Source organism: Pyrgilauda ruficollis, unplaced genomic scaffold (assembly GCF_017590135.1).
Source record: "Pyrgilauda ruficollis isolate IOZ18807 unplaced genomic scaffold, ASM1759013v1 scaffold71, whole genome shotgun sequence".
Taxonomy (NCBI): Eukaryota; Metazoa; Chordata; class Aves; order Passeriformes; family Passeridae; genus Pyrgilauda; species Pyrgilauda ruficollis.
In genome coordinates this window covers 3559851-3583815 of record NW_024528933.1, presented here as the reverse complement: position 1 = coordinate 3583815, position 23965 = coordinate 3559851, and the positions used below count along the sequence as shown (strand labels likewise).

The 23965-nt window shown below is 36.2% G+C and overlaps 1 protein-coding gene across 2 annotated transcripts; it reads left to right on the top strand.

The window, feature by feature from the left end:
- The first annotated feature begins 9076 nt into the window (after positions 1-9076).
- Positions 9077-19793, top strand: TYRP1 (tyrosinase related protein 1). 2 transcript variants are annotated; one of them, XM_041485549.1, is made up of 8 exons: positions 9077-9239; positions 9689-10160; positions 12996-13318; positions 14608-14812; positions 15669-15836; positions 17239-17418; positions 18804-18950; positions 19486-19793. In XM_041485549.1, the coding sequence occupies exons 2-8, from the start codon at positions 9779-9781 to the stop codon at positions 19689-19691; spliced, it is 1611 nt and encodes a 536-aa protein (XP_041341483.1). In that variant the 5' UTR covers positions 9077-9239; positions 9689-9778; the 3' UTR covers positions 19692-19793. The 2 variants fall into 2 exon arrangements, with proteins under 2 accessions (XP_041341483.1, XP_041341485.1); XM_041485551.1 differs by having other exon boundaries at positions 9172-9219; positions 19486-19776.
- Positions 19794-23965: the final 4172 nt, after the last annotated feature.

The following is a 23965-nucleotide window of genomic DNA, read 5'->3' as shown; positions in this document are numbered from 1 at the left end:
CTTAAACTCTAATACAAGTTTTATTAAAACTCTCAGGTTTTACATCAGAACAACTTTTCAAATACTTGAATATGAAGTCTGACATCTATTCTCAAACATTCAGGTATTTTTAAGATGAATGCTATCTTCTCTGCATTTGGCATAATGTTATTTCCAATGGTACACTCCCTTATAAATATTGTATTTCTCCATGACCAGGACACAAAAAAATATATTCATCTAAATTAACTCAGTAGTGGATACTATGTATTCTGGGAACAACAAGTTGAGAACCAAGCCCCCTTGTTCTGCATATAGACAGGTTCTATCTTGTTTCTAACTCCTCCACAATCAACTGTTTCACACGGTGATGGTTATGGAGAAATTTCTTTTTAATACAAACACCTGAAGACTTTAGATTGGAATTATATTCCAATGTTATGTGTTTTTTGCTAATTTTGCATCAATAATTTTTCATCCTTTGCATTGATTTCTCTTCTCTATCAAACAGAAGCTATTTTTGCTCACTTGAAAGAGACTTCCCTGCCTATTTCCCTGCCTATTGACCATATTTCATTCATTACTATGAATAACCATGTCACCTATTTTTATCTCCCACAGGATCAGACATAATTTTCCCTTTTTTGAATGCATTCTGCTTTTTCTCAGGCTGCCATTCAGACTTGGCACAATCATCTATACACATGTATAATACTTTTTCACCTATTTCCTACAAATTTTCATATCTGTAATGTCCACTAAAAGGACTAGTAATAGCTAGCCTGTTATTCTGCTGAAATATACTCTTCTAAAACAAGCATTATCCTGAGTGGGCTTTTCTTTCTGTTTCTGAACATCTGTAGTTTCTTGTCTTATTGCAGGGTTAATTTTGCTCTGTGTTTTTTAACATATTTGACACTTTTAACATATTGATTCCTAGACAAGGCTTTTAAATGCAGTAACAATAAAAATTAATTGATCGTTTTATCAATGAGCCCAGTGCCACCCACCCTCTGCCTTAAAAATATAATTTGAATTGTGATTGATGCACTTGCAGTCTTGTGGGAGGAAGAAGTATACATTATAGAGATTAGATCCTTGTTTTCCCTGAATTCAAGTCTATTCTTAGATGAAATAGAAATATTATTTACATACCCTGAAAAGTGTGCGGAAGGCATGCAAGCAGCTCAACTCTTTGAAACAAGATCTAGCTCTGGTGGTAAGAACATTGTAAGATTCAACAACAAATTGTTATTGCTACTAAAAACAAGACCAAAATATTTTTGAGGAATCGTTTCTGCTTGAGATGCTAGCAGGCTGGAAGTGTGCTGATGGTAAAATACCATACGAAACAAAAAATGGTGACGACTAGGCTGGTCAACCTAACACCAATCCCCCCCTTTAAAAATATGGAAATTTTGATAGATTATTTATTCAAAAGACAATGTGATAGAAGTAATAGAAGTCTGCATCAATAATCTTTAAAAGAGTGATTTTTTTCTTCCATAGTCTATCACAAGCATATCAATATGTTCATGCAAAAAATGCAGGAAGATATAAGCAACTATGGCTGAATGCTCTGTCACTTATGTCTGACAAAAATCAATGCATTATTAACTAAAAAGATCCTCCTACTCTGAAAAAGCTGCATTTACAGTAATCACCTGTTTCGTGAGCATTTGATTCACCAAATAGCTCAACATTTTCTATACTTACATATGTCTGTTATCATTAGACACATTTCTCTTACATGTTTATTTGATTCTCTTGAGTTCTTTGTTCATTAATTTCCATGGGAAGTCCTTCTAGTCAATAGAAACAATTATGAAGTCTTAAAGGATATCTGCGACATACCTGTAAATCTTTCTGCATATTGGAGCCTTTAGTACTCATGGCATTTAGAAGTGGCCTGTGATCCTTGCCTGAAATGCACACCTGCAGTATTGCTTCCACAATATTGGAATCAGATTTCCTAGCTGATCTTTTTCATTGTGATATGAGTTCCCCTAGGGCTTCGTGGTAGTGTACACACTCTCATTTTAAAACAGTCATTCAATTAAGGATTTCTAAGCAGGAGGTAGTAGTTTCATCATCAAAAAAATTTCATCATGTTGCCTTTTATTACTGCTCACAGAAGGGAAGGTTAGACCACATTTCTTTTTTGCTTGTTCAGGGAGATTTTCCTCTGAAATATACCCAAAGCAGAACCCTAAATCCATCTAGACAGCACTAAAAAATTAAGTATGTACATAAGTCATAATTGTATTCCTTGCTTGATAGATTTTAATGTATAGATTTCCTACTATGTTGCAAAGGTTAATAGGGTTTGTGGGTTTTTTTTTGGAGAAACAAAGCTTTTTGTAGGCTAATGAGTTAGTTGATAATGAGTGATAATGTAAATATCCATTACACATTATCAGATACAACGAAGATTTTTATTTGATCTTTGACATTGAAGATATCAAGTATTAATGAGATTTATCAGGCCTGCTCAAAAATTAAATTCCCAAGGGTTATGTTCGACTTATGGGACTTAGCACTCCTTAACATCAATTCTTATAAATTTATCAACTTCAGCTAAAGCTGCAATAAAAACACTGTTCCATTTTCAGAATAAATGGCTGAGTAACTTCATGATGAAACAGTCTGCATTATGAAATGAATGGAGCTATCCTATTTGACTTAAAATACTGTGACACATTAAATGGCTTTAATGCACTTGTTCAGACTAATTCTGATAAAGGACTCCATAATTTTTTTTGCAAAAAAACGTGTCACTGGAACCTTTACATTAACAGATAATAAATACAAACATCAGCTTCAAAATGCATCTGCAGATATTCCTTTCAGTAAGTAAAAGGTTAGCACTGTTATTTTATTGTGTTTTGGCAAAAGATAGTCTTTAAAGGACAGAATGCTACGGTTATGATATTAACATCATCACTTGCAGCAGCCTCCCTTGCTTTTCCTCGTACCTTTCAACAGCTTTGAGACCTCATCTAAGGTAATAATGTAAAATAGGGCTTTGTTTCATTATGTATGGGTCATAAAAAAAAAAAAAAAAAAAAATCTTCTTTTTTCTCCTTAATCAGAAGCATTTCAGTAGTGTCCTTTAGTCTTGGTGTCTAATATACCAGCATCAACTTCTACTGCTGCAAATGAAAACAATTCCCAAGCTACTGGCATGACAAAAATATCACAGATTTTCCATAGGACCAAAAAATCTTCATCCATTTAACCCATAAATGTCACATAATTTTCATCAAAGCTTTCAAGCTAACTCAGAAGGTTTGTGAGGGGCTTCAAGATTCTATTTCTTACAGCAAGCCATTTGTGATAGCATATTAAAAATCTGTCATGATGGATATGGTCTACAGTGCAGTGAAGTCAAATGAGAGAATATTGTTCATTTCAGTGGGCTCTGAGACAAAAAAACATTGACACTGGAGAACAGCAGCTATTAGTTCATTTTCTCTTGTCAATAAATAGCTAAGTGGCTTTCCTTGCACTGAACTCTTTTCTATTTGCTTTGCAAATATGTTAGTGATTACTCTTTAAAGATAATTTTAAAAACATCATATATTAGCTTGGTAGCTACAAGCTGCCTACAAAGTATTTTCACCTACAAAACATAAGCTATTGACCTATATTACCCAGTGCACAATTTATTTGCATCAGTCAAAAGGCTTTGTGTTCATCAATGGAATAACATTAATTTAAGGAAAAAATTAGTCTTGTGCCAGTATTTTTTTTTCCTTTTCTAGGTCTGGAACAAAATGCCATATGTATAATAGTATGTATAATCCAGCAGGACTTTCAATTCATAACACTGGAAGGTAATTTTTCATGGAAACCACTTCAGCAAAGGGAAAAATACAGATTCAGTTTATTGAAACATAGAGGACTTGATTCTTACTAAATATAAATTGCTGTAACTTCTTGGACATCAGTGGGCATATCCTGAACAGTAATTTATTGGAGCTATTGAAGTTTACTCAAAACAATAATCTGACCTCTTATGTCTTCAATTTCATGGTGTTTTATAATGGATAAAATGTGTTAGACATACACTGTCTTTGCCCTTGAAGATGATTTGATCTGAAAGGGCAGGAGAGTAGATAATATAAATTGACAGAATCATCTACCTTGATCTGGGGTTTGTTTTATTTCAGGTTTGTTTGGCTTTTACACTGCTAACTTTAAAATCAGTAGGAAAATTCCCATTTACTTCAGTAGCTTGCCCAAAGTGCATCTACAATAGGAACAAAACATATAACACTTCTTGATTAGTATCTCCCTACAGTATGGTCAGAGGAGGATAAATTTCCCTAACACTGCATTGGCAGGTGGATAGATGAGAGCCTGGCGTAGCATGACAGGTGCACAGCACTGTTGGTGATGGATACCTTAATTTCTGTAAACTCTGCCTGTGCAGATACACTCTCTACCTGCAGACCTCACTGACAGCCATTCTAACACCATGTTAGACAATTTCCTATTCTGTAGTTCAGAGTTTTACATGGCCCAGCTGCAACTGCATCATGGCAATCAAAGTGGTGTGCTCACTGTATTTGCTTGCAGCACAAAGCTATCTTTAATACCATGGTTGTCCCTAGAATTAGAGCACCTTCACCTTAGGCTGTTAAGAAAGTCAGATTTCATCAACAGTCACTCAAAAGTAAAGCTAATGATTCCAGGCTCAACAACATGCTTTCTGCTTTCTGGAAGCTCTTCCCAATTTTGTACCTTCGCCAGACAACGGTTTCTCTGAAATACTGCTTTCAAACCTTACATATATTTTCAAGAGGCAAAAGTGATGTGTGCTATTTTGCAGCCATTTCAAACTCTTAGATAAGTGCTACTTATTTTCATTTTATGCCTATCTGCAACACTCTTTTAGGTCTCGCTCATTTCTCTGTAGGTAGTCATTTGTCTCCTCCATTGCATCATTTTGAAACTGCAGGCCTCTCTAGGCACTGGACTGTGTTTGGTGAAAGCAATAAAGACTCCAATTACCTATATGTTTCTCTGCTGAAGGTGAACTTTTGAACTACAAATATAGAGCAAATTTTCTGCACTTTATTTTGCAGAAGAAACTACAGGCCAATTTTATTTCTCAGCCATACTTCAGCCTATTGATATCATTCCAGAATAACAAAGACATGGAGGAAATGTTCAGAAATTGTTTGCATTATAAGATACATTTAAGTGCATGGCTAAAACTTTAGATGAATAGAACATATTATGGAGTAGGTATAACTAAAATTATTTATTTTTCTTAAACTGTTTATAGCATTTGTAAGAGTACTGTGAAAATTTGATACTTTAAAAAAATCAGTCTTTAAATTTGTCTAAAATATTATTTTATTTTTTTCTTTAATCAGGTTATCAAAACTTTAGATAAAAATCTTCTCCTTTATTTTATTTATGTTTCCTATACATGAATTTATAGTTGTTCCAGCTTTCAAGAAAGGTATACATATTCTCTCAAAATGAAAGTAGAATTTACCTTATTTGCAAGAAAAATAAGTACTTGATAAAAATATGAGAGTCCTACTCGCAGAGAGTAATTTAAGTACTTAGTAAGAATCATGCAGTCTGCTGGATGAAGATGAGAAATTTGTCACCAATAAGAAAGGTGACTAACTAATATTCCTTTAATTAAAATTAATCCTTAATTAAATCTTGCCGTAGAGTACAGCACAGTATATGCATGATTTCCTAGAAAAATGAACAATATTGCTCCATGTCTGAGATATGTCTTAGATACAATGGGACTTCCCATATCTGACACAACATATGGCACTAGGAAGAGTCAAAAAATCTAATGAATGTGTGAAAACCTTATGCTCACTCCAAAAAAATGTAAAAAATAAATATTTTTATTCCTACTCCTTGAAATGGTATTTTTGATTTCGTAAGGTTGCACTAAGTGCAGTTTCATATTCATTGCTGGTTCAGTTTTCAATTAACAAAAAGGGAGATAATATAGACTAGGACAGTACATGGTAGAATTAACTGGGAAGTACTGCTTGTAACAGTCAGCACTATTTTTGTAGTGTTCTTGTCAGCAAATAAGCCTGCTGAAGGTTAACCTACACAAATGAGCCAAGCTCCCTCCAGCTGACTGTAATTCTTTGTCTTATTAAAACCAATGGGGCTGTGTTGATTTTCATTATCTGAGGCTGGTCCACTGTCTTCCTACTATAGCAAATTGGTTATTTAACAGAGCACTGAGGTTTAGATGTCGGTAGCTGCACTCATTAATTCTCAAAGTAGCTCAAAGTAATTTGCTAAAACCTAAGGCTTGTGGGAAAAATGAAATTATGTGCTCCTTGTGATTACATACTTCTACAGTTTGCATGATAAATATCAGTAAGAAAATCTTGTCCCAATTTCACTGCAAGTGTTAATCTCAGTAAAAGATTTTCAGCAATAATTTTCTCATTGTTTGTTTTTCTGAATAGAAGCAGAAAATTAAAGGCTGCAGATCAATTAACATCACTGTTGTTTGTTGCCCATTCATTTGCAATTTATTTGTAAATGAATACTTTTTTGCATCCACATGTTCTGTTAATAAAACTCCAGCACCATTTCCATTGTAAAGTCTGCAGCTGTCTACTGATGCCTTGAGATAGTAGTTTTAACTGATTATTGTTCATAGTATGCAGGAAAACATTAAACTGGTTGGCTCTTATTTTTTTCCCTCTGCTCTTCAGGAAAAAAGAAACAACTAAGTAAGTTTTGCTTCTTTTACATTAATCTTGTATAGTACTGTTAGAATGTAACAGCTAAAATAGAATAGACCAAAACTCAAAATGTCATTTAGTTATTCAAATGTGTAGAACTGAATAAGCCTATGACAACTGGAGAACTACAGAGTCTACGTAACTAGGCAATCATCTTCTGCTGTATATGCCCCATGAGCACCACTGATAACAATCTTTTGATAACAATGTTTCCTGGCATTGACCTTTAATGCTTCTTAAAGGTACTGTTTCACAGGAAGAAAAATGAATGTCGCAGTATCATTACAATCACATGTCTTTTCATATGGAGCTTCTGAATGAATACTGTGTTCTTATACTTTAAACAAACAGATGCCTGTATCTCCACTCTTACTAAAGACCACCGAGTAGCTCCCAGAGAGCTGACGTTTGACGCTAGGGCTGATGGCATGGGATGAGACAGAATCAGTACCTCAGGTTTCATCAAGCACAGATAGAACTGGCTAGATTTTTATAACCTTCTCCAGTAGCTTAGGGTACAGACCACAGCTAAACCTTGTGTGTCTGCACAGAGATCTGTTCTCAGCATCAAAAACTAATGTTTAAAAAAAAAAAAAAAGAGAATGGTTCAAGGTTTATGCAAACATATAGCATATTAAATAACTCTCTTTTCAGGTTTTTTAGTCCACACAGGCAATTAGTGAGCTAGGTGTTCACACACTGACTTTTTCCTCATTACCTTGCTTTTGTGGACAAGCCCTTTCTGAACTGAGCTGCAGAAACACAGATGTGCGTTTGGATAATCTCCAAGATCAAATCATTCCAGGCACAGTAGGAGAGCAGGAGTCTTTAAATGGAATATATCTCAAATGGCAAGAACATAAAAATAAAGATTATAAAAAGGATTGCATTCCACCAAATGGTTCAGCAAGATTTCCAACAGGAAACCCAAGGGAACATCAGGGGGCAAAGAAGGTATATGATCCTCAGAAGTGCATCTTTGTCGTAAAACATTCATAGGTGTTATCTGTGCAAGAGGTTTATAAAATATCTAAATCATGTACACCATTATAATGGGAAGTTTTATGATTTACGCAGTCAGTACATGTGTTTGCTCTGTTTTACTGGGGCTTTTTCTAAGGAGCAGCATTTATCCCTTTTAAGCTTATTATGAATTTGCTGTATTTGCTGTATTGCTTTAAGGTTTTTCAGATAAAATCTCAAGAGGTTTCTTACTAGCTCTGGTTTACCTTCTGATGTGAAAACAGTGAAATTTGTGCCACATGTGTCCCAATAGACATGTTCAAAGAGAAAAGGTTTAAGCTTGGAAAGAAGCAGGATAAGCTAGTAAAGAAGAGAATATAGGCTGAAATGGAGAATGAAGTGAAGTCAAGACAGAAAAGAGGTTCATTTGAGGACTAGGAAATATTACTGTCTGCAAATGAAGAATGAATTAAAGAGACAGAGAAGTGTACTAAAAATATAGGTCCTACCCTGAAGCAAGCATGTTAAGTTATACAAGGCACAGAGGGCAAGGTTCACTGCTCTGGTGCATGGCTGGTTGGCAAGAATTTTTTCTGCCAGAATTAGGTGCACTCTTGCATTATGACTTGCATACAGGGAAGCAGAAAGAGTAGGTAATCCATTTCCTGCTTGATGTCTGTTACAGTGTGATTGAACCTTTTCCCAGAAAACTTGATAATGTTTTGTCTTGATGCCAGTTAAGGTGTTTCTTGACATTTCTTCACCCTAGTTGACATATCTCTATCTCACTGAAGTCCATCCTTATTGAAAGATAAGAAAGAGAGTAATAACTTGAATAAAGTCATTTTTGCACAGCAGAAATCATCCTTGCAATGATTAAATAAGTATTTTTTATTAAAGAGATTTGTCAATTTCTTTGTTCCACTACCCTTCATAGCACCTGCTCAGCACTTAGTATTTCACGAAATTCCAATATGATCATTGTCTTTTTATTTTTGTATCAAATAAATTGTTAAACTAAAGTTTTAAGTTTAAAAATTGGAGTATTAAATTTTATAAATAACATTGCTTAGTCACTTACTTCAGCCTGATCTTGAAAATGCCATCTTAATAACTTTTTCTAAGTGTCTGTTAAATGTGATTTTCCCCACTGTTCTTTGTCTGTTTTCAAATGAGCCTTTCTTTGCAAGTAATTAAAAAAAAAAAAAAAACAACAAACAAAAACCCAACTTCACATTTGTTCTGTTTTGAATTCAAGTATTTGTCTCTGACCTTTGCTAAAACTTGTAAAATCACAAGGAGATAAGCATGAAAGAAATCATGTGCTGTTCAAGTACTTAAAGTCCAGAGAAATGCACTGAAGTAGAAAAGGGATTAAGAGAGGAAGGAGGGTGAGGCCAAGCCATACTGTGTTGGTACAAGAAGGATTAGCAGGCAGACTGAACCAGGAGAGAAATTAGCAGTGCTTATTTCAGGTTAGACAGTCATAGGACGTGCAGAGATAGAACAAGATTTCAGCAGTGGAGAGGTAGCACGAAGAGAAAGCAGGTACAATGCATGAAGAAGTACAGCTTCGTGTTGGAGCTGGAGAACAGCAAAAAAACAGAGGGGAGAACAAGATATACTAGTTAAATGCAGAAAAGGCATGAACTGGGGGAGGGCAGGAGAAGCGAAAGAAAGAAGTTTCAGAAAACTGGTGCCTTAGGTTTTAGAACTTTGTGGTAGTGAAGCAAATTTTTCTGGCAAGTGTAAAATGTGAATGAACATTTTGGAAGAATTTAGAAGTTAATGAGCAAATATAGATCTACTTATTTGCTATCATTCATGCAGATAATAAGAAGAACATTAGTGTCTGTGGTCATAGTTGTTCACCTTTTCAGATAGAGTATTGAAGTGTAGAGTTAGAAGGAATTTTCTGGGGTGAAAGGGGTAGCCCAGAGATTTGTATCACTTGTTTTTATTCTGCTTTCTCTCTCGCTTTCTCTCTCTCTCCATAGAGGGAGCTGGGTGTTCCATCACAGGAGAGGAAATCAGCGTGTGTGGACAGCCAGCTCTGGGAACAAGCCGGCTCTGCTTGACCCGCTGTCATGCGGATCCCCACGCTGCTCTACCTTTCCCTGCTACTGCTTCTGACCATGTTGGGCCAAGCTGGAGCTCAGTTCCCTCGACAGTGCGCAACTGTTGAGTCCCTGAGGAGTGGCATGTGCTGCCCAGACTATTTCCCTGTGTTTGGGCCCGGTACTGACCGGTGTGGTGTGTCCACGGGAAGGGGCCGGTGCGTGCAGGTGACTGTCGACTCACGGCCCCACGGCCCCCAGTACATCCACGACGGGCGGGATGACCGTGAGCAGTGGCCAATCCGCTTCTTCAACCAAACCTGCCGCTGCAACGGGAACTTCTCCGGCTACAACTGCGGGTCCTGCCGGCCCGGCTGGACTGGACCTACCTGCAGCCAACAGATCAACATAGGTAAGAACATCAGAAATGTCACATGGAATTTGCTCATTGCCAGTGCTTGCTTCTAAAGGTACCTAATGGATTTGTTCTCTTTAAGGTACAAAATGTCCATTGTATTTATATAGCATTTTAGTATGTTGCTAAAGGGGTTATTAAGGCAGGAGCTAGAGGAGCTGTTCAGCATGTGTATAAATTACCTACACTTACTATCCATTAAAAGGAAGAAAAGAAACCTGTAGTCAATGCATCAAAATCCTTTAAAGAATAGAGCACCTATATTGAAAAAAAAAGGTACTCTTTGGATTTGAGAGTAAAACATGCATGTAGGCATGCACATTTGCTTGTGAGCATATTTGGGAATAATATGTACCTCAACATGCTTAATACCTTGTGACTATTTTAGCTGTTCTTTTCATTCAAAGTCCATTAATACAATTCTAAACTATGTACCTGGTCTGGTATATTTTTACTGTCCCTGCTGCTGTCAATATCTTTAAAAACATTAGTCATGACTGTGGACAGCTCAAATTAATCAGTGCAGGGTGTGGTAAGCCCTTCTTCAGTACTCCAGTTTCAGTTAAGTCTAGCATATCGCTAAACAATCCTTTATTTTTTTTTTTTTTTAAATTGTTATGAAATCCTTGCAGGACTGAAAAAGTGTTGAATATTATAGGGAAATATAAAAATACAAGCAGGCCTGGGGACAGATCCTTGTTCTCATCTGAAAAACACCTGAATGGACAAGATTTCAATCTTTATTTTTAAATTTATACATTTTTAACTTCAAAGATGTTACTGAAATCCTGTAAAATCCATAATCCCCTCCAAAATGGGCAATGGATTCTGTTGATGCTAAACAAGAGGTCTCTATCACAAATATGCAGTGTTTCTTTCTGCAGAAACAGAAATCAGCACTGACATTTTCACCAGATAAGAGAACATTCCATGGATGTAAGAGCATGTCCCAGAAAGGGTTAACAAAGCACCATTTACCAAATCAAAATTTTAACAACAATTCCTTAATCATAAGTTATTGATGGCTATGGGAAGAATATTTGAATTTTTTTTTCCTTCTTTGAGCTTCAAGAACTAAACTAGAAAGGAGAAAGTATCATTTGTGAATTGGGCATGCTAAGCCAGATTGCACTCTCTGATATTTTGGCCTATTGTATTTTACAATGATAACAACTCTGAAGAATAATTAAGAGATAAATGTTACACATTTAATGTAAAACTAGAGACAGGCAAACAGCAGTTTTAGGTGATTTTCTAGAATGTACAACAGCACTTTTAACTTTTCTCACATTAAATCCTTTACAGTGCATTAAAATGCCAAATAAATCAGATACATCATGAATGATAACATGAGTTTAAAAAGTGTAAATTAGTTTCCCATTATGCTCTAAGTTTCCACATTGAGGTCACCTCTTTTGCCCATTCACAGAACCATAGGCCCCATCTGCTCAGATTTTAGAAATAACTACTGGATTACTGTTGGTACATCCATACTAAATTGCTGTAAAATGCACTTTGGTGTCTTCATATCTTCTCAGTTCATGACTAACTCTAATAATATTCGAATTTTTTTGTTTGGTTCAAGCATATAGTTTAAAAATGAAAATGTTAAGATGCCTATGTAAATCAAAATTAGATGGACAATTATAGCTCTCTATTTGAAGCACTACAAAAAACACCACAAATCAACCAACCAACCAAGCAAAGAAAAACAAGCAAAACTAAAACCCCATTTAGTGATGAGGTTCAGTTCATGTCAGTTCAGTTCTGCAAAACAAAAAAGTATGTTTCAGGATACACAGTCCTCGGATGAAATTCATGTTTCAGGAAAGACTTTATTTAAATTTCCCAGACACTAAAATATCCCTCACTGATTTTTTTTTTTTTTTTTTATTTTTTATTTTTTTAGTGAAACACAATTCAGTTTTATTCTTCATATAGATTCATGTTAAAGATCTGTTGCTTCTTGTATGAACATAATCGATCACTAATTTGGACAATGAGTTATGGATTTTTACAGTGTTTTTTATAATGACAATAAGTATATATTGAATAACAATTGTGAGAACTTCTATCTTTATCTTAGTCCAAACTTGGCCAGAGATTTTCTCAGACCAGGTGGAAGAAGGACTGAGGTGATCTGTACTCAGTTCTTCATGCTGAAACACTGCTATTTCAACAAGTCAGTTTTCCTGTTTATTTCACTCTCTATGTGTGGACAATGGCATTTTTCATTTTTTTGAGATATACTGCTAAAAACGACTAATATGTAGCAATTGTTAATCATGTCAGGTTAAAGAGATAAAATAAGAGAGAATCTGAGATTAAAGTGATACTGTACTGTATGGAATTCATAATAATTCACTAGTGAATCTGCCATTTTTCCTACAAAGGTTCAAGAATAAAAAAAAAATTCCTCATTAAATTGCCAAACAGAGAGTTTCTTATTATTATAAATTAGTTTATAATGTTTATTTCTTGTACAGTACTACCACAGGAAACCTTAAACATATTGGATGAAGTTTGGAAAAGCTTGTATGACAAAGAATGGTCTTTGTCTTTTGTCTAGCAGGATAGAAAAATAATCTATAACAGTACTCCTGCAAGTAATAAAATTGCAAGGATTGGAGCTTTCTTTTAATTTATTTCAGATTTTATCAAAATAAATAACATTATATATTTATGCTCAGTGAGTTTCCCCTATAAAAAAGGGTGAACACCTGAAGAAAAAGGGACTTACCCAGAATTATTAGGAACACAATAAACAAGTACTCTGAGATCAGACTTCCGTGTCTAGTACTTTGGTAACTTGCTTCTTCTGTATTACCACAGTCAGAAGGAATCTTTTGGACCTAAGTGCAGAAGAAAGGAACCGCTTTGTGAATGCCTTACACCAAGCCAAGGTGACAGTCCATCCTGACATCGTTATTGCCACACGAAGACGTGAAGAAATTTTTGGACCAGATGGCAACACACCTCAGTTCGAGAATATCTCCATTTATAACTACTTTGTGTGGTCTCATTATTATTCTGTCAGGAAGACTTTCCTTGGTGCAGGGCAGCAGAGTTTTGGAGGAGTTGATTTCTCTCATGAGGGACCTGCTTTTGTCACATGGCACAGATACCATCTATTGCAGCTTGAAAGAGACATGCAGGTGAAGTTCTGTAAATGTTTACTGGTATTCATGCTATGTTTTGTACAGTTAAAAAACTTCACTCCGTATTAAAATAGGCAAAAATGGCATCAGCTTTCCCTCCATGTTGAAGTGATTCTGCTTCAATTTCAGTAACTCATTTGGTATACAAAATTAATAGAGTGCATTTAGGCTTCAGACTGTCACTTTTATAGAGATATTTAAATATAATATTTTAATCAAAGCAATAGAAAATGTAAAATTTCCATAAAAATCTCATGGGAAAAAAAAAAATGTATTCTAGATATAAGACATTTTGTTGGACCAACAATGTTATTTTCAGTGGTGTTTTTAATCTCATGGCCATTACTCTTGAATAACATTAGCCAAAGCAGCAGAAATTCTGAAGAAAGTGGTAACAGAGATAGCTTAGATATTCAGAATCACATTTAGTTTGTGTAACTGGTTACAGACATTAGTGTTTTGTTATACCCTGTTCCATAAATCAATGATTCTCCTTTTTTTCCTTCTCTTGTGCAGACCTATTCACAAAATGGGTATAGTATTTTATGAACCATCATCCCTCCTAAAAAAGCAAGAATTAAGTTTTCAAGGTCAGGACTAAATAGTGTCTGAAATCACTTCAGTGTTTCCACTAGCTTTAATTGCTTTACATCAGACTGAGGCACAAACTCCCTTCCAAGATACACATTTGTCATCAGTGGCATTTCTCTAAGTGAAGGCCCTGAGAAGTTCTATCTGTCTGTGATTTAATATATATCCCTATTTATGTCAGTAGACTTGATCATTAGTCAAAGTATTTTTGCCTCACTAACTCCAGAACTGTTCAACTCTAACCTGTACTAGAACCAAACAATGCCAATTAGAAAAGCCAGCACCCCTATTCTTTATATTTCCTTCAGTTCCACAGTTGACCTAGTTATTATGTGCACTACAAAGACTGGTTTTGCTGACAGGCCATTAAAAATATTTGGAAAATGGCGCCTCGGTGTTAATTTATGTTTCTGACTGCGCGCAATATGGTTTCATGGGAGAGGTACTGTCTTATTAGTGGGGGAGATCCATGATTCAGTTCAGCAGAACAGCTATCTGTTCTGCTGAGCAAAGATATCAATGTGAAAAACTACCAAAAGCTTCTACATGAATTTTACATAGAGTTCTTCTCTTCTATAAGGCAGGATTCTGACTTTTACTGAGATGTATTTAGCTGTTTTTCAACATTCTTCTAGCAGTAAATATTATAGCTGTCTGTGTCAAACACATAGTAACACCATATTTATGTGGATTAGAACATGCTACAGGACCCCACTTTTGGACTGCCCTACTGGAACTTTGCAACAGGACAAAATACATGTGATATCTGCTCAGATGACTTGATGGGAGCTAGAAGCAATTTTGATGTCTCTCTTATAAGCCAGAATTCAATCTTCTCTCAGTGGCGAGTGCTATGTGAAAATGTAGAAGATTACGAAACCTTGGGAACCATCTGTAACAGTAAGTATGAATGATGGAAGATATCTGGAGAGAAAATTAACTTAATAATAAATAAATGTAATACTTTACATTGCAGTGACTTTTTCCAGCCAAAAGGTCTTGAACTGGTTTTTTAAAATTCTTGATCCATGTTTCATCAGTCTGTTGAGATAATACATACTATAAGGAGCTTGTAGCAGAAGAAAGATTAAATGATTTGCCTTCCCTTCTTATGCAGTACCAATTAATCTCTTGCACCATAAATAATATCTGGCAGTGTTATTTCTTAACTGAAGCTTAACTTTTCTTCTGACTACTCCACTTATCACATTCATGCCATTCTGCTCCTAAAATGGGAACACCCAACAAATCCCCATAATAACTATGCATACCATGTTTTAAGTGTGAGTAATACCACATTCTAACATGCCTACCCAAATTAAGGTAATTTTTAAAATACCAGTATGTTTCTTCATAGAAGCATCGTCAAGGAAATATGGGGAAAATTAGGAATCCCCCAATATTGGATTAGTCATTTACATAATCTTTTTCCCAGCTATGCTATCAGGACATCCTCAATAATGTTGGCCTAGGTCTCATCAGGAAATCACATGAAAGTCTGTAGAAAATTTTCCTAAATCATATAGAGAACAAACTTCAGTAAGAAGCTTCTAGATGACTTTTTACATCCTGGAGCAGAGAATCCAGAACACAGGGCCCCATGAGAATTCTTTGCCCGACATAAGAGACTGATCAGTTCATTCAGTGTAAGTGCTATTTGTGAGGGATTTTTTTTCTCCATGGTTCAGTCACGAGAGTGATTTGTTCTGTGGCCTACTGTTCTGGACCTTGTTTTCTCTCTTCTCTCCATTTCCAGGTACTGAGGGTGGTCCCATCCGAAGAAATCCTGCTGGAAATGTAGCACGACCTATGGTACAGCGTCTCCCAGAGCCTGAGGATGTTGCTCAGTGTTTGGAAGTTGGTGTATTTGACACTCCTCCTTTTTATTCCAATTCAACAGACAGTTTCCGTAACACAGTAGAAGGTAAACATGGCAAATAAAAAGACCTGGAACAACTCCAAATAAGTCAGGGAGCAGACTTGCCACTTTTTCCTGTTGGAAGTATGAGTTTTGAGACAGGCTGTTGGACAAGAAGAACACATTGTTCTTAGCATTAAGTATTAGCTCAGTATTAAGAGGAAATAAGCTCTATGTAAATAATTGTAAAATGTAAATAATGTAAAATGTGTAAAGGTCTCAAGAGTCTACTGCTGGTATACTAAGTAAAAAATAACCTCAGGTCCTTGGCACATACTTAGTAAGTTGCCTTTGTTAAAAACACAGTCCTTGCCTGTGGGTTGATGCTGCTGCATCCCTAAATGAAGCAAATAAGGGCTTTTAGAAGTTATTCTTGTATCTGAATTAAAACAAAGAAAAGAAATCAAAATAAATTGAAAGCTGTGGTAGTACTTAGTACAATAGTATTGAAATAGTAATTGAACTCTGGGTACAGGATTTATTGCTAGACATGCTAGCCCTACTCTCTGGGACATAAAACTGTTCTTCTATAAGCTCTGCATGTTTAAAACTAAACCCTCCAACACCAGAACACACACACACAGACACACACACACACACACACACACACAACAGAAAAAAGAGCCTAAAGATTTGATTTACAGTGTTCAGAGAGCATCCTAACAACTTCTTCTATACCTTAATAATCCAGAGCTTTTAACAGGAAAAATTAAAAAGTGACAGTTCAAATTGCTGTCTATCAATACCTAGGTGTCCAAACATGGCTTTAAAAAATTAACTGTATGTATCCCTCCCTGGAACAATTGTCCAAAGCTTGAACACAGGAGGAGTTTTCATGATGCTTCAGATCCTACCATCTGATTTGAGGGTTATGAGGTTTTGGACACAAGCAAAGCTACACTCTATCTTCACTGAATAAAAAATAAACAACATCAGAGCATGTGAAGCTTTCCAATATGTGTTCCCAGTATGCATAGAAGTGATGTATGGAAACCTAACAGCTAGCTCATTAGAATAAATATCAAGATACACCTGATTTAGTAAGCAGTTAGAAAACTCATGAAACTATTTTAGTATGTGAAAGATATATAGGGGCTAAATATATACCTGTAGTTTCATGCTATGATGTTATTTGGCCATTTTTGTGGTAGAACCCAGCAGCTTTGCAGTCCACATTCCCAGCATTCTTTCATAAAGGCTATTTTAATCTGAAAATTATGCGTTCCAGGAACATTTCCCAAATATCAGTAGGTAGAGAATTAGCTACCCTTTTGTTTTAAGTAAAGCAACATAACAACATGAAAGCATTTCAGAGAAAAAAAAAAAAAAAAAAGTATTAATCTGAGACTGCAGCTTCCAAATAAAATCTTCACTGGAATTTTGTTTTCTTCTTTGTTTGCATATTCAGGGTACAGCGATCCTTCAGGAAAATATGACCCAGCAGTTCGAAGTCTTCATAATTTGGCTCATCTATTTTTGAATGGGACAGGAGGGCAAACTCATTTATCACCAAATGACCCCATTTTTGTCCTCCTGCACACATTTACAGATGCTCTTTTTGATGAGTGGCTGAGAAGGCACTCTGCAGGTAAGATGTTCTCATGGACAGAGGCACGATGGCTGGTTGTCAGTCTTTGTAGTCACAAAAACTCAACTCCTTCTTGTGGGACAGCAAGATGCCCCTAAATTTAGGAGAGAGGATTGGAATTTCAAGAGTTCATACCATTAACAATGACAAAGTAGCAACAAGCAAGCTCTCTTCCTCACCCCATTGACATCCAATTGCAGACCACTCTCTGTGCAGCGACCTGGTCCGACACAGCAGGCACAATTCAAGAGAACAGTATGTGGGAATACACTGTCTCCATAGAGCAAGGACATTGTCACCCCTGAAGACATTCCACCGTTGTGTGGAGTGAATAACTATTTTCTTCTTGTCAAAGGAAGGACAGATGCCATACACATTCATTTTCACCACCTCTATTATATACTACCAGCATTCAACAACCATCTCTGTATACTTCTAAAGGATAGCTACCATTTCTGCCCTTGCTTTTTTAATTCCAAAAAAAGGTAATACAGGAGAAAGTGAAAAAGAGGGAGAAAAGAACAACAGAAGGAAGAATTTGAAAGGAATGAAGGAAAAAAAAAAAAAAAAAAGAAGGAAGGAGACTTACATCAGTGGACTAGGGGAGAATTCAATCTAACCCTTACGTCTATGCACCATGCAGCAACTGTATTCCTCCACACAAGGCAGCAACTTTATTCTCTTAGGATAATCTATACTCCTCTTCCTTCTTCTACAGAAGACAGCTGTTGCTGCACAACTGAGACTTCTTTGTGCAGCTTCCACAACCCGCCTCACTGAATTTTCTCACATCAGCTCTCAGAGAGCAATTGTATCCCCTTGTGGTTTTTACATGATCTATCACAAGGTTTGGGATCATCTTACCACAAAGTACTTTCTTTCTATTATGTTTTGGGTTTTGTTGTTGTTGTTGCTGGTTTGATTTGGTTTGGTTTGGGAATTTTCTGTTGTGTTTTGATTTTTATTTCATCTAACTTCCTTCTGATTTAGCATAATGTTGCCAAAAAAAAAAAAATCCACTGGAATTTACATCGACTGCCCCCCTGTTCATCACTGCTACAGTCAGGCAAAGTAAAAATGCAGAAAAAAGTCTTTGACATATTTCTCCTTTTCCAAGTGAGAAGAAATAAAAAGCCCAACACAGGCAAATTTTTAAAAAAAAATTACTGGTGGTTTCTATTGAAAACCAGAGATAACATTAGTGGCCTTGGTTTTGGACAGCATAGAGACACTACTTTATATCTGCCACAACAGGAAACAAATCCTTCTGGAACAACTGAAAAAGATTTCTGGGGTACTCAAAACCCTGAGTTGGAAAAAAAAATGAAGTAGTGCAATTTATTTTGAATTTATCTACAGAAATGTGATTTGACTTTCAAATACAGATATCTCAACATACCCGCTGGAGAATGCCCCTATTGGACATAACCGACAGTACAACATGGTTCCTTTCTGGCCTCCAGTAACCAATAATGAAATGTTTGTTACTGCACCAGAAAACCTGGGATACAGCTATGAAGTCGAGTGGCCAGGTAAACTGTGTAGCCTAGATACTTCCTCTCCTTTTTTTCCTTCATATCTTTGTTTCTTGAAATTTATTCAAATTTCACCAACAATATTTGCTGTCTTTGTAAAGGACTTTGTCTCCTTTCCTGCCTTACTTTCCAGATGTTTGCTTTGGATTTGGTATAGATGCTGGTCAGAGACTGTCCCACCATGAAGTTCCCAGTACCCACCCTGATTTTAGGAGAAGTTCTCATTTGGATCTTAACCTTGCAGAATGTCCTCATTCCTATGTCAAATAGATTCATTAACTCACTAGAGAGAATACAAGTCCTCACAAACAAGGTGGCAGAAGAAAGGTCCAGAATGGATTTTAGAGTGAGGCAAGATAGATTAAATCTTCTTACATTTTTGAACAAGAATTATCAAACAAAATTTGAATTACTTCTACTCCCAACTCAGTGAACAATGACAAATGCTGAGTTCCAGTCTGAACTTCAGATATTTATCCATATCACTTGACTCTGCTTTTAATCTCTTTGCTTTTTGTTTTCCTACTTTTAGGTCGGGCTCTGCGTGTCACAGAGATGATAACTATTGCAATAGTGACTGCACTGGTTCTTGTTGCAATTATCTTTGCTGCTGCTGCATGTATCGTACGTGTCAAGAAAAATAAAGATGACTTGCACCAGCCTCTTCTTACTGACCAGTATCAGCACTACTCAGATGATTATGATGGCATACCAACACCAAGCCAGTCTGTTGTTTGAAGAGATGGCACTTTTTTTGCATCTGATTGAAACTGGGGATCTTTTTGCTTTATTTCATAAATGGTGATCATCCACCTGCTTTAAAATAAAGAGCATAAACTGTCAGCTGCCTCAGTATGTTTCCTTCAGGTTTCACATCCACTTTCATCACACCTAGGCATCAATAAGGCCTCTTTGCAATGCTAATTCTGTGTTGATTATAACAGAACCTTTCAAGGTTACTTGCAGGACTTTCCCATGCATATTTCTGTAAAATCTGGCAAACGTTAGTTAACTTGCCAATAGCCAATGTCATCTGACTTCATCTAACCTTTATAGCCAGAATTCTTTTATGAGATACTTTTGTGAAAAGGTCAAGTCTAGAACAGGACAGAAGGAGAATGCGAAATACAAGTAAACACCTTGGCTAGATGAGTAGAATATGTTTCAAAATAGTCATCATGCCAGACAGAAAGTGACAGTGGAATTCTGAGGAGAAGGGTATATTTGAAATCCAACTTTATTCACAAAATCTAGTTCTGAACCAATTGCTGCTTTTAAGTGAATCTGTGAAAAGATATTCATTGTCAAAGTTTCTCCAGTATTTGGAAACTTCAAACAGGTGTTCAAACACAGCTGCCTGCAAGAGCATCCAGTTGAAAGGACAGCTGGCAAAAGCCTTTGCTTAATTTTTATTTCTATTTTTGACACTCACTCACTTCCTCTCTCCCACTATCCCCACTGCAGAGCATTCTCCCCAGCAATGAAAGACTTTGTTTCAGTTGTCTCATGCTGGAATTTAAAACCACTCTTGTACTTTGAAAGAAGGCCCTAGGCATTAAGCTGTAGAAGAGACTTGGGAAAATAGCCTTAAGCTGTGGCTGTTGAATTAATTCTACATAAGCCAACAGGAGAGGAACAAACTGACACCTGCCTTTACAGCCTGAGGTAGGGCTTGAGGAATCTGGCTTCAAGCCTCACCTCCTCTCTCTCATCCTAACTAGGTACCAATAAATCATCAGATTGTCTTCCTGTGATGTGTTATTAAATCTATTAGCAGTCATTAACTGACAACAGGGATGTTCCTGGTTTCAGGCTATTGAATGCACTCAACTTTAACTGAATGTTACATCAAGATGTCCTTTGTATCTCTTCTGTCTAAGCCCAGCTTCACAGAAATGGCAAGTGACTTGGGGTGAGCTCCTTCAGTCTGAGGCAGCCCTCCTAGACACTAAGTTACTAGATAGAAGTAAGGGTCACATGCCATGCTAACCTCAGGGGTTTCAGTGAGTACCAGGTGTGCACAAGACACACCTTGCCAGGTGTGCAAGAAGATACGTTGAGAATGATGGAAGCAGGAAGACAAGTACTATTGGCTAGGCAAGTGGAAGAAGGGTTATCATTTCAACATACTTTACCAAGCATGAGTTATGAAGGGCAACAAAAATTTACACACATAACTGATATTGAGAAAGAAAAATTACACCTCTAGGACCTATGGCACAGTTAATCAGAAACAGGAAATTTTTGTTGTGCTCTTGTGCTCAAACTTACAGTCTAGCCACTAAGTATTTCACATATACAAGCAGTGGCTTATGCTCCAATGTAAATGCCTTTTCCTGCCACTCTTTCTCATACTGACTAGCAACTTAAGAAGTCATCCACTTTACTGATTTCAGTGGATTAAAGTAGGGTGATCCAACACAGTTTGGACTGGGGTCAAGAGACCTGGGTTTTATTCTTAGCTTTTACTGACCTGATGAATGTTCTCAGATTGCACATTTTTACATCTGTGACTCATTTGGTTCATTTATAATCTGAGAAAAAATAGAGTTTCCTTTCTGAAGTGCTTTTACTTGAATGGATAAAAAAACCATACAGAAGCTTGACAGGAGAAGGAAAATGTCAAGGCAAAATCAGATTTTGAGAAGAGGATGTTAGCCATTAACGCTGTTCAGTCCTTAAAGTAAAAGCATACATTCATGCTTTGAGAAGGGCACAAGTCTAGAAGGTCCGAGATTAAGACAACTGCCTGCTAGTTACAGCTGCCACATCTAAGTGAAAGAAGGAAAGTCAATTTTCATGGCAAAGATAAAACAAAAGAGACAGTACACCCAGGAATTAGAGAAGGAAGAAATGGGGAGAACTGTGTGCTTGACCCATTCTTGATAATAGTCTCATAAGTTCTTCCTTTGGTCACTGTTTGCAGTACTTGAACTATGTCTGGGTGTGGACAAGTTCCTGCCATTCATTGAAACTGCCTGGTTCTTGTTCCTGAACAAATATGATGGGGAAAAAATAGCTTGGATTTGAAATCTGAGATGGCCAGCATATGAAAAAATTAAGAAAAATATATAAAAACAGAAAATAGATTGTGTCATAATTGTAGACTTTACCTTTTTATATGGAGATAAAAACAAGTAGGAAAGGTCACAAGAAGAGAGGAATGGAAAATGTGGGAAAAAAAATCCTAACTGAGAAATCCTAGGTGCAGCAATTATGAAGCACATGATGACACTTTCCCCTATGACTTTTCCTCCCTGTTCTTCTCCTGAAGGTTTATACATACAAGAGTTTTACAAAGCAAGTGTAAAGTATAAGTGAAAATGGTATACCTGGAAATGATGAGAACATAGAGCTAAATTAATGATGAACTGATGACCATGCCAAAAGGAACTGTGACATAAATAGCAAAAAGGTGGCACAATTAAGGAAAAAGTGAAAGAAATCTCAGATTTGGATACAAGTGTAGCTCTTCAAAGATTTGTCAGGCAGGAACTCTCACACAAATTAGAACTGTGAAATTTGTATAAAATTTGGAGATTACTGAATAAGAACTGATAATGATGCTAAGGGGAAAAAAAACCCCAGGGATGTAATTGCTGATAGATCCTCTTTCCACAAATAATCATTTGTATTATTATATACCATATCATTATTCTTTTGACTTATATTGCAGTGTATCACAAAACAAAAGCACAAAAAGCAGTCAAACACACAAACAATTTAGACCTCTTAGACATCCCCTATAACAGGGATATAAATGAATTTTACATTAATTTGCCCTCTTAGCTCCCTAAGTTTGGTTTTCAACATTTGTTTCTCTTACAGAAAACCAAATTAGTAGATTAGTGAATTCAAAGAGTAAAACGGTAATTTGGGCTCTCTCTGGACAAAATTAAATTAATGGAGGTGTTAAGACAGAAAAGGAACTAAGTTCATGAATTTTAGAGACAAAAAGAAGGCTGCCAAAGCTGCATTTGACCTTGGAAAGCAAATTTTGAAAATGTTCTTTAACCATCTAAATGAAAATGCAATAAATGCAGAGTCAAGATTAACATGATAAAGATACATTTTCCTATGTCAATGATATTCTATCTCTGTTTTTTGTAAGATGAACCATGCTTCTTGAATAGAAAGAGTTAAAAGCTAATGGCATGACAGACAGAAACTGCCTAACAAGACAGGAACTAAACAATACATCTGCATCAAGACAGAAGGTAATTTTCATCCAAGAGCCTAAAAATTATTTTTGAAATTGCTAGTCCATCTGTAAGGTGTCTGAATAATTTTATCAGGTCACCCGGCATATTGTGCAGCTGGGAGTAGAAGTATTTTGTGAGGGATAGAAAGTAAAAATGTTCTGTGGAATGGCAAACTTATTAAATTAAACTCAATAGTTGACAGTCTTCAAAACAAACCATGGAAATACAATTTGGATCTAACATGACAGATTTATCAAAGTTAGACCATACTAACCAGCTTAATACCTTTCTTTGGTAAGATAAACCAAATATTTTATTTAGGAATTATATTGACTTTGAGAGCTTCATAAAATGCCATGTGCTAAAGCCTGAAAAATTAGGAATTGAAAGAGGAAGTGAGTGTACTGGGAAGAGAATTAGTGAGAGGAGAGGTAGCGATATATTACTGAAAGATGTACCAGGGCTACAGGGCTAGTTCCTGTAGCAGAATTATGAAGACTGAATCAGCCTTATTTAGGTCTTTCAAGTGAAATTTGATGCACAAAAATGCACTAAGTGGATGGTCACCTACCTTAGGACAGTACTGGAAGAGAACACACAGAGGCACAATAATAACCTGTAAAATTCTTTGTGAACTTTAAATTTGAAGAAAGATGAGAGGGAGCAAAACAACACAGTAATCATATCTCCTCTCCTTCCCTAGATTTCAGTAAGAAGAATTTCTATTCCCACATCCAAACTTTTCCAGGAAGGAATGCAAGTATTGCAAACAAGCTGGCAACAGCAAACCCAATGCCACCAAAGTGATAC

Bases quoted from the DNA above. Each gene is read 5' to 3' on its own strand.
- TYRP1 (XM_041485549.1), top strand. From the start codon at position 9,779: ATGCGGATCCCCACGCTGCTCTACCTTTCCCTGCTACTGCTTCTGACC. The intron at 13,319-14,607 runs GTGAAGTTCTGT...TATGTGGATTAG, and splicing joins AGCTTGAAAGAGACATGCAG to AACATGCTACAGGACCCCAC. The intron at 17,419-18,803 runs GTAAGATGTTCT...TTTCAAATACAG, and splicing joins GCTGAGAAGGCACTCTGCAG to ATATCTCAACATACCCGCTG.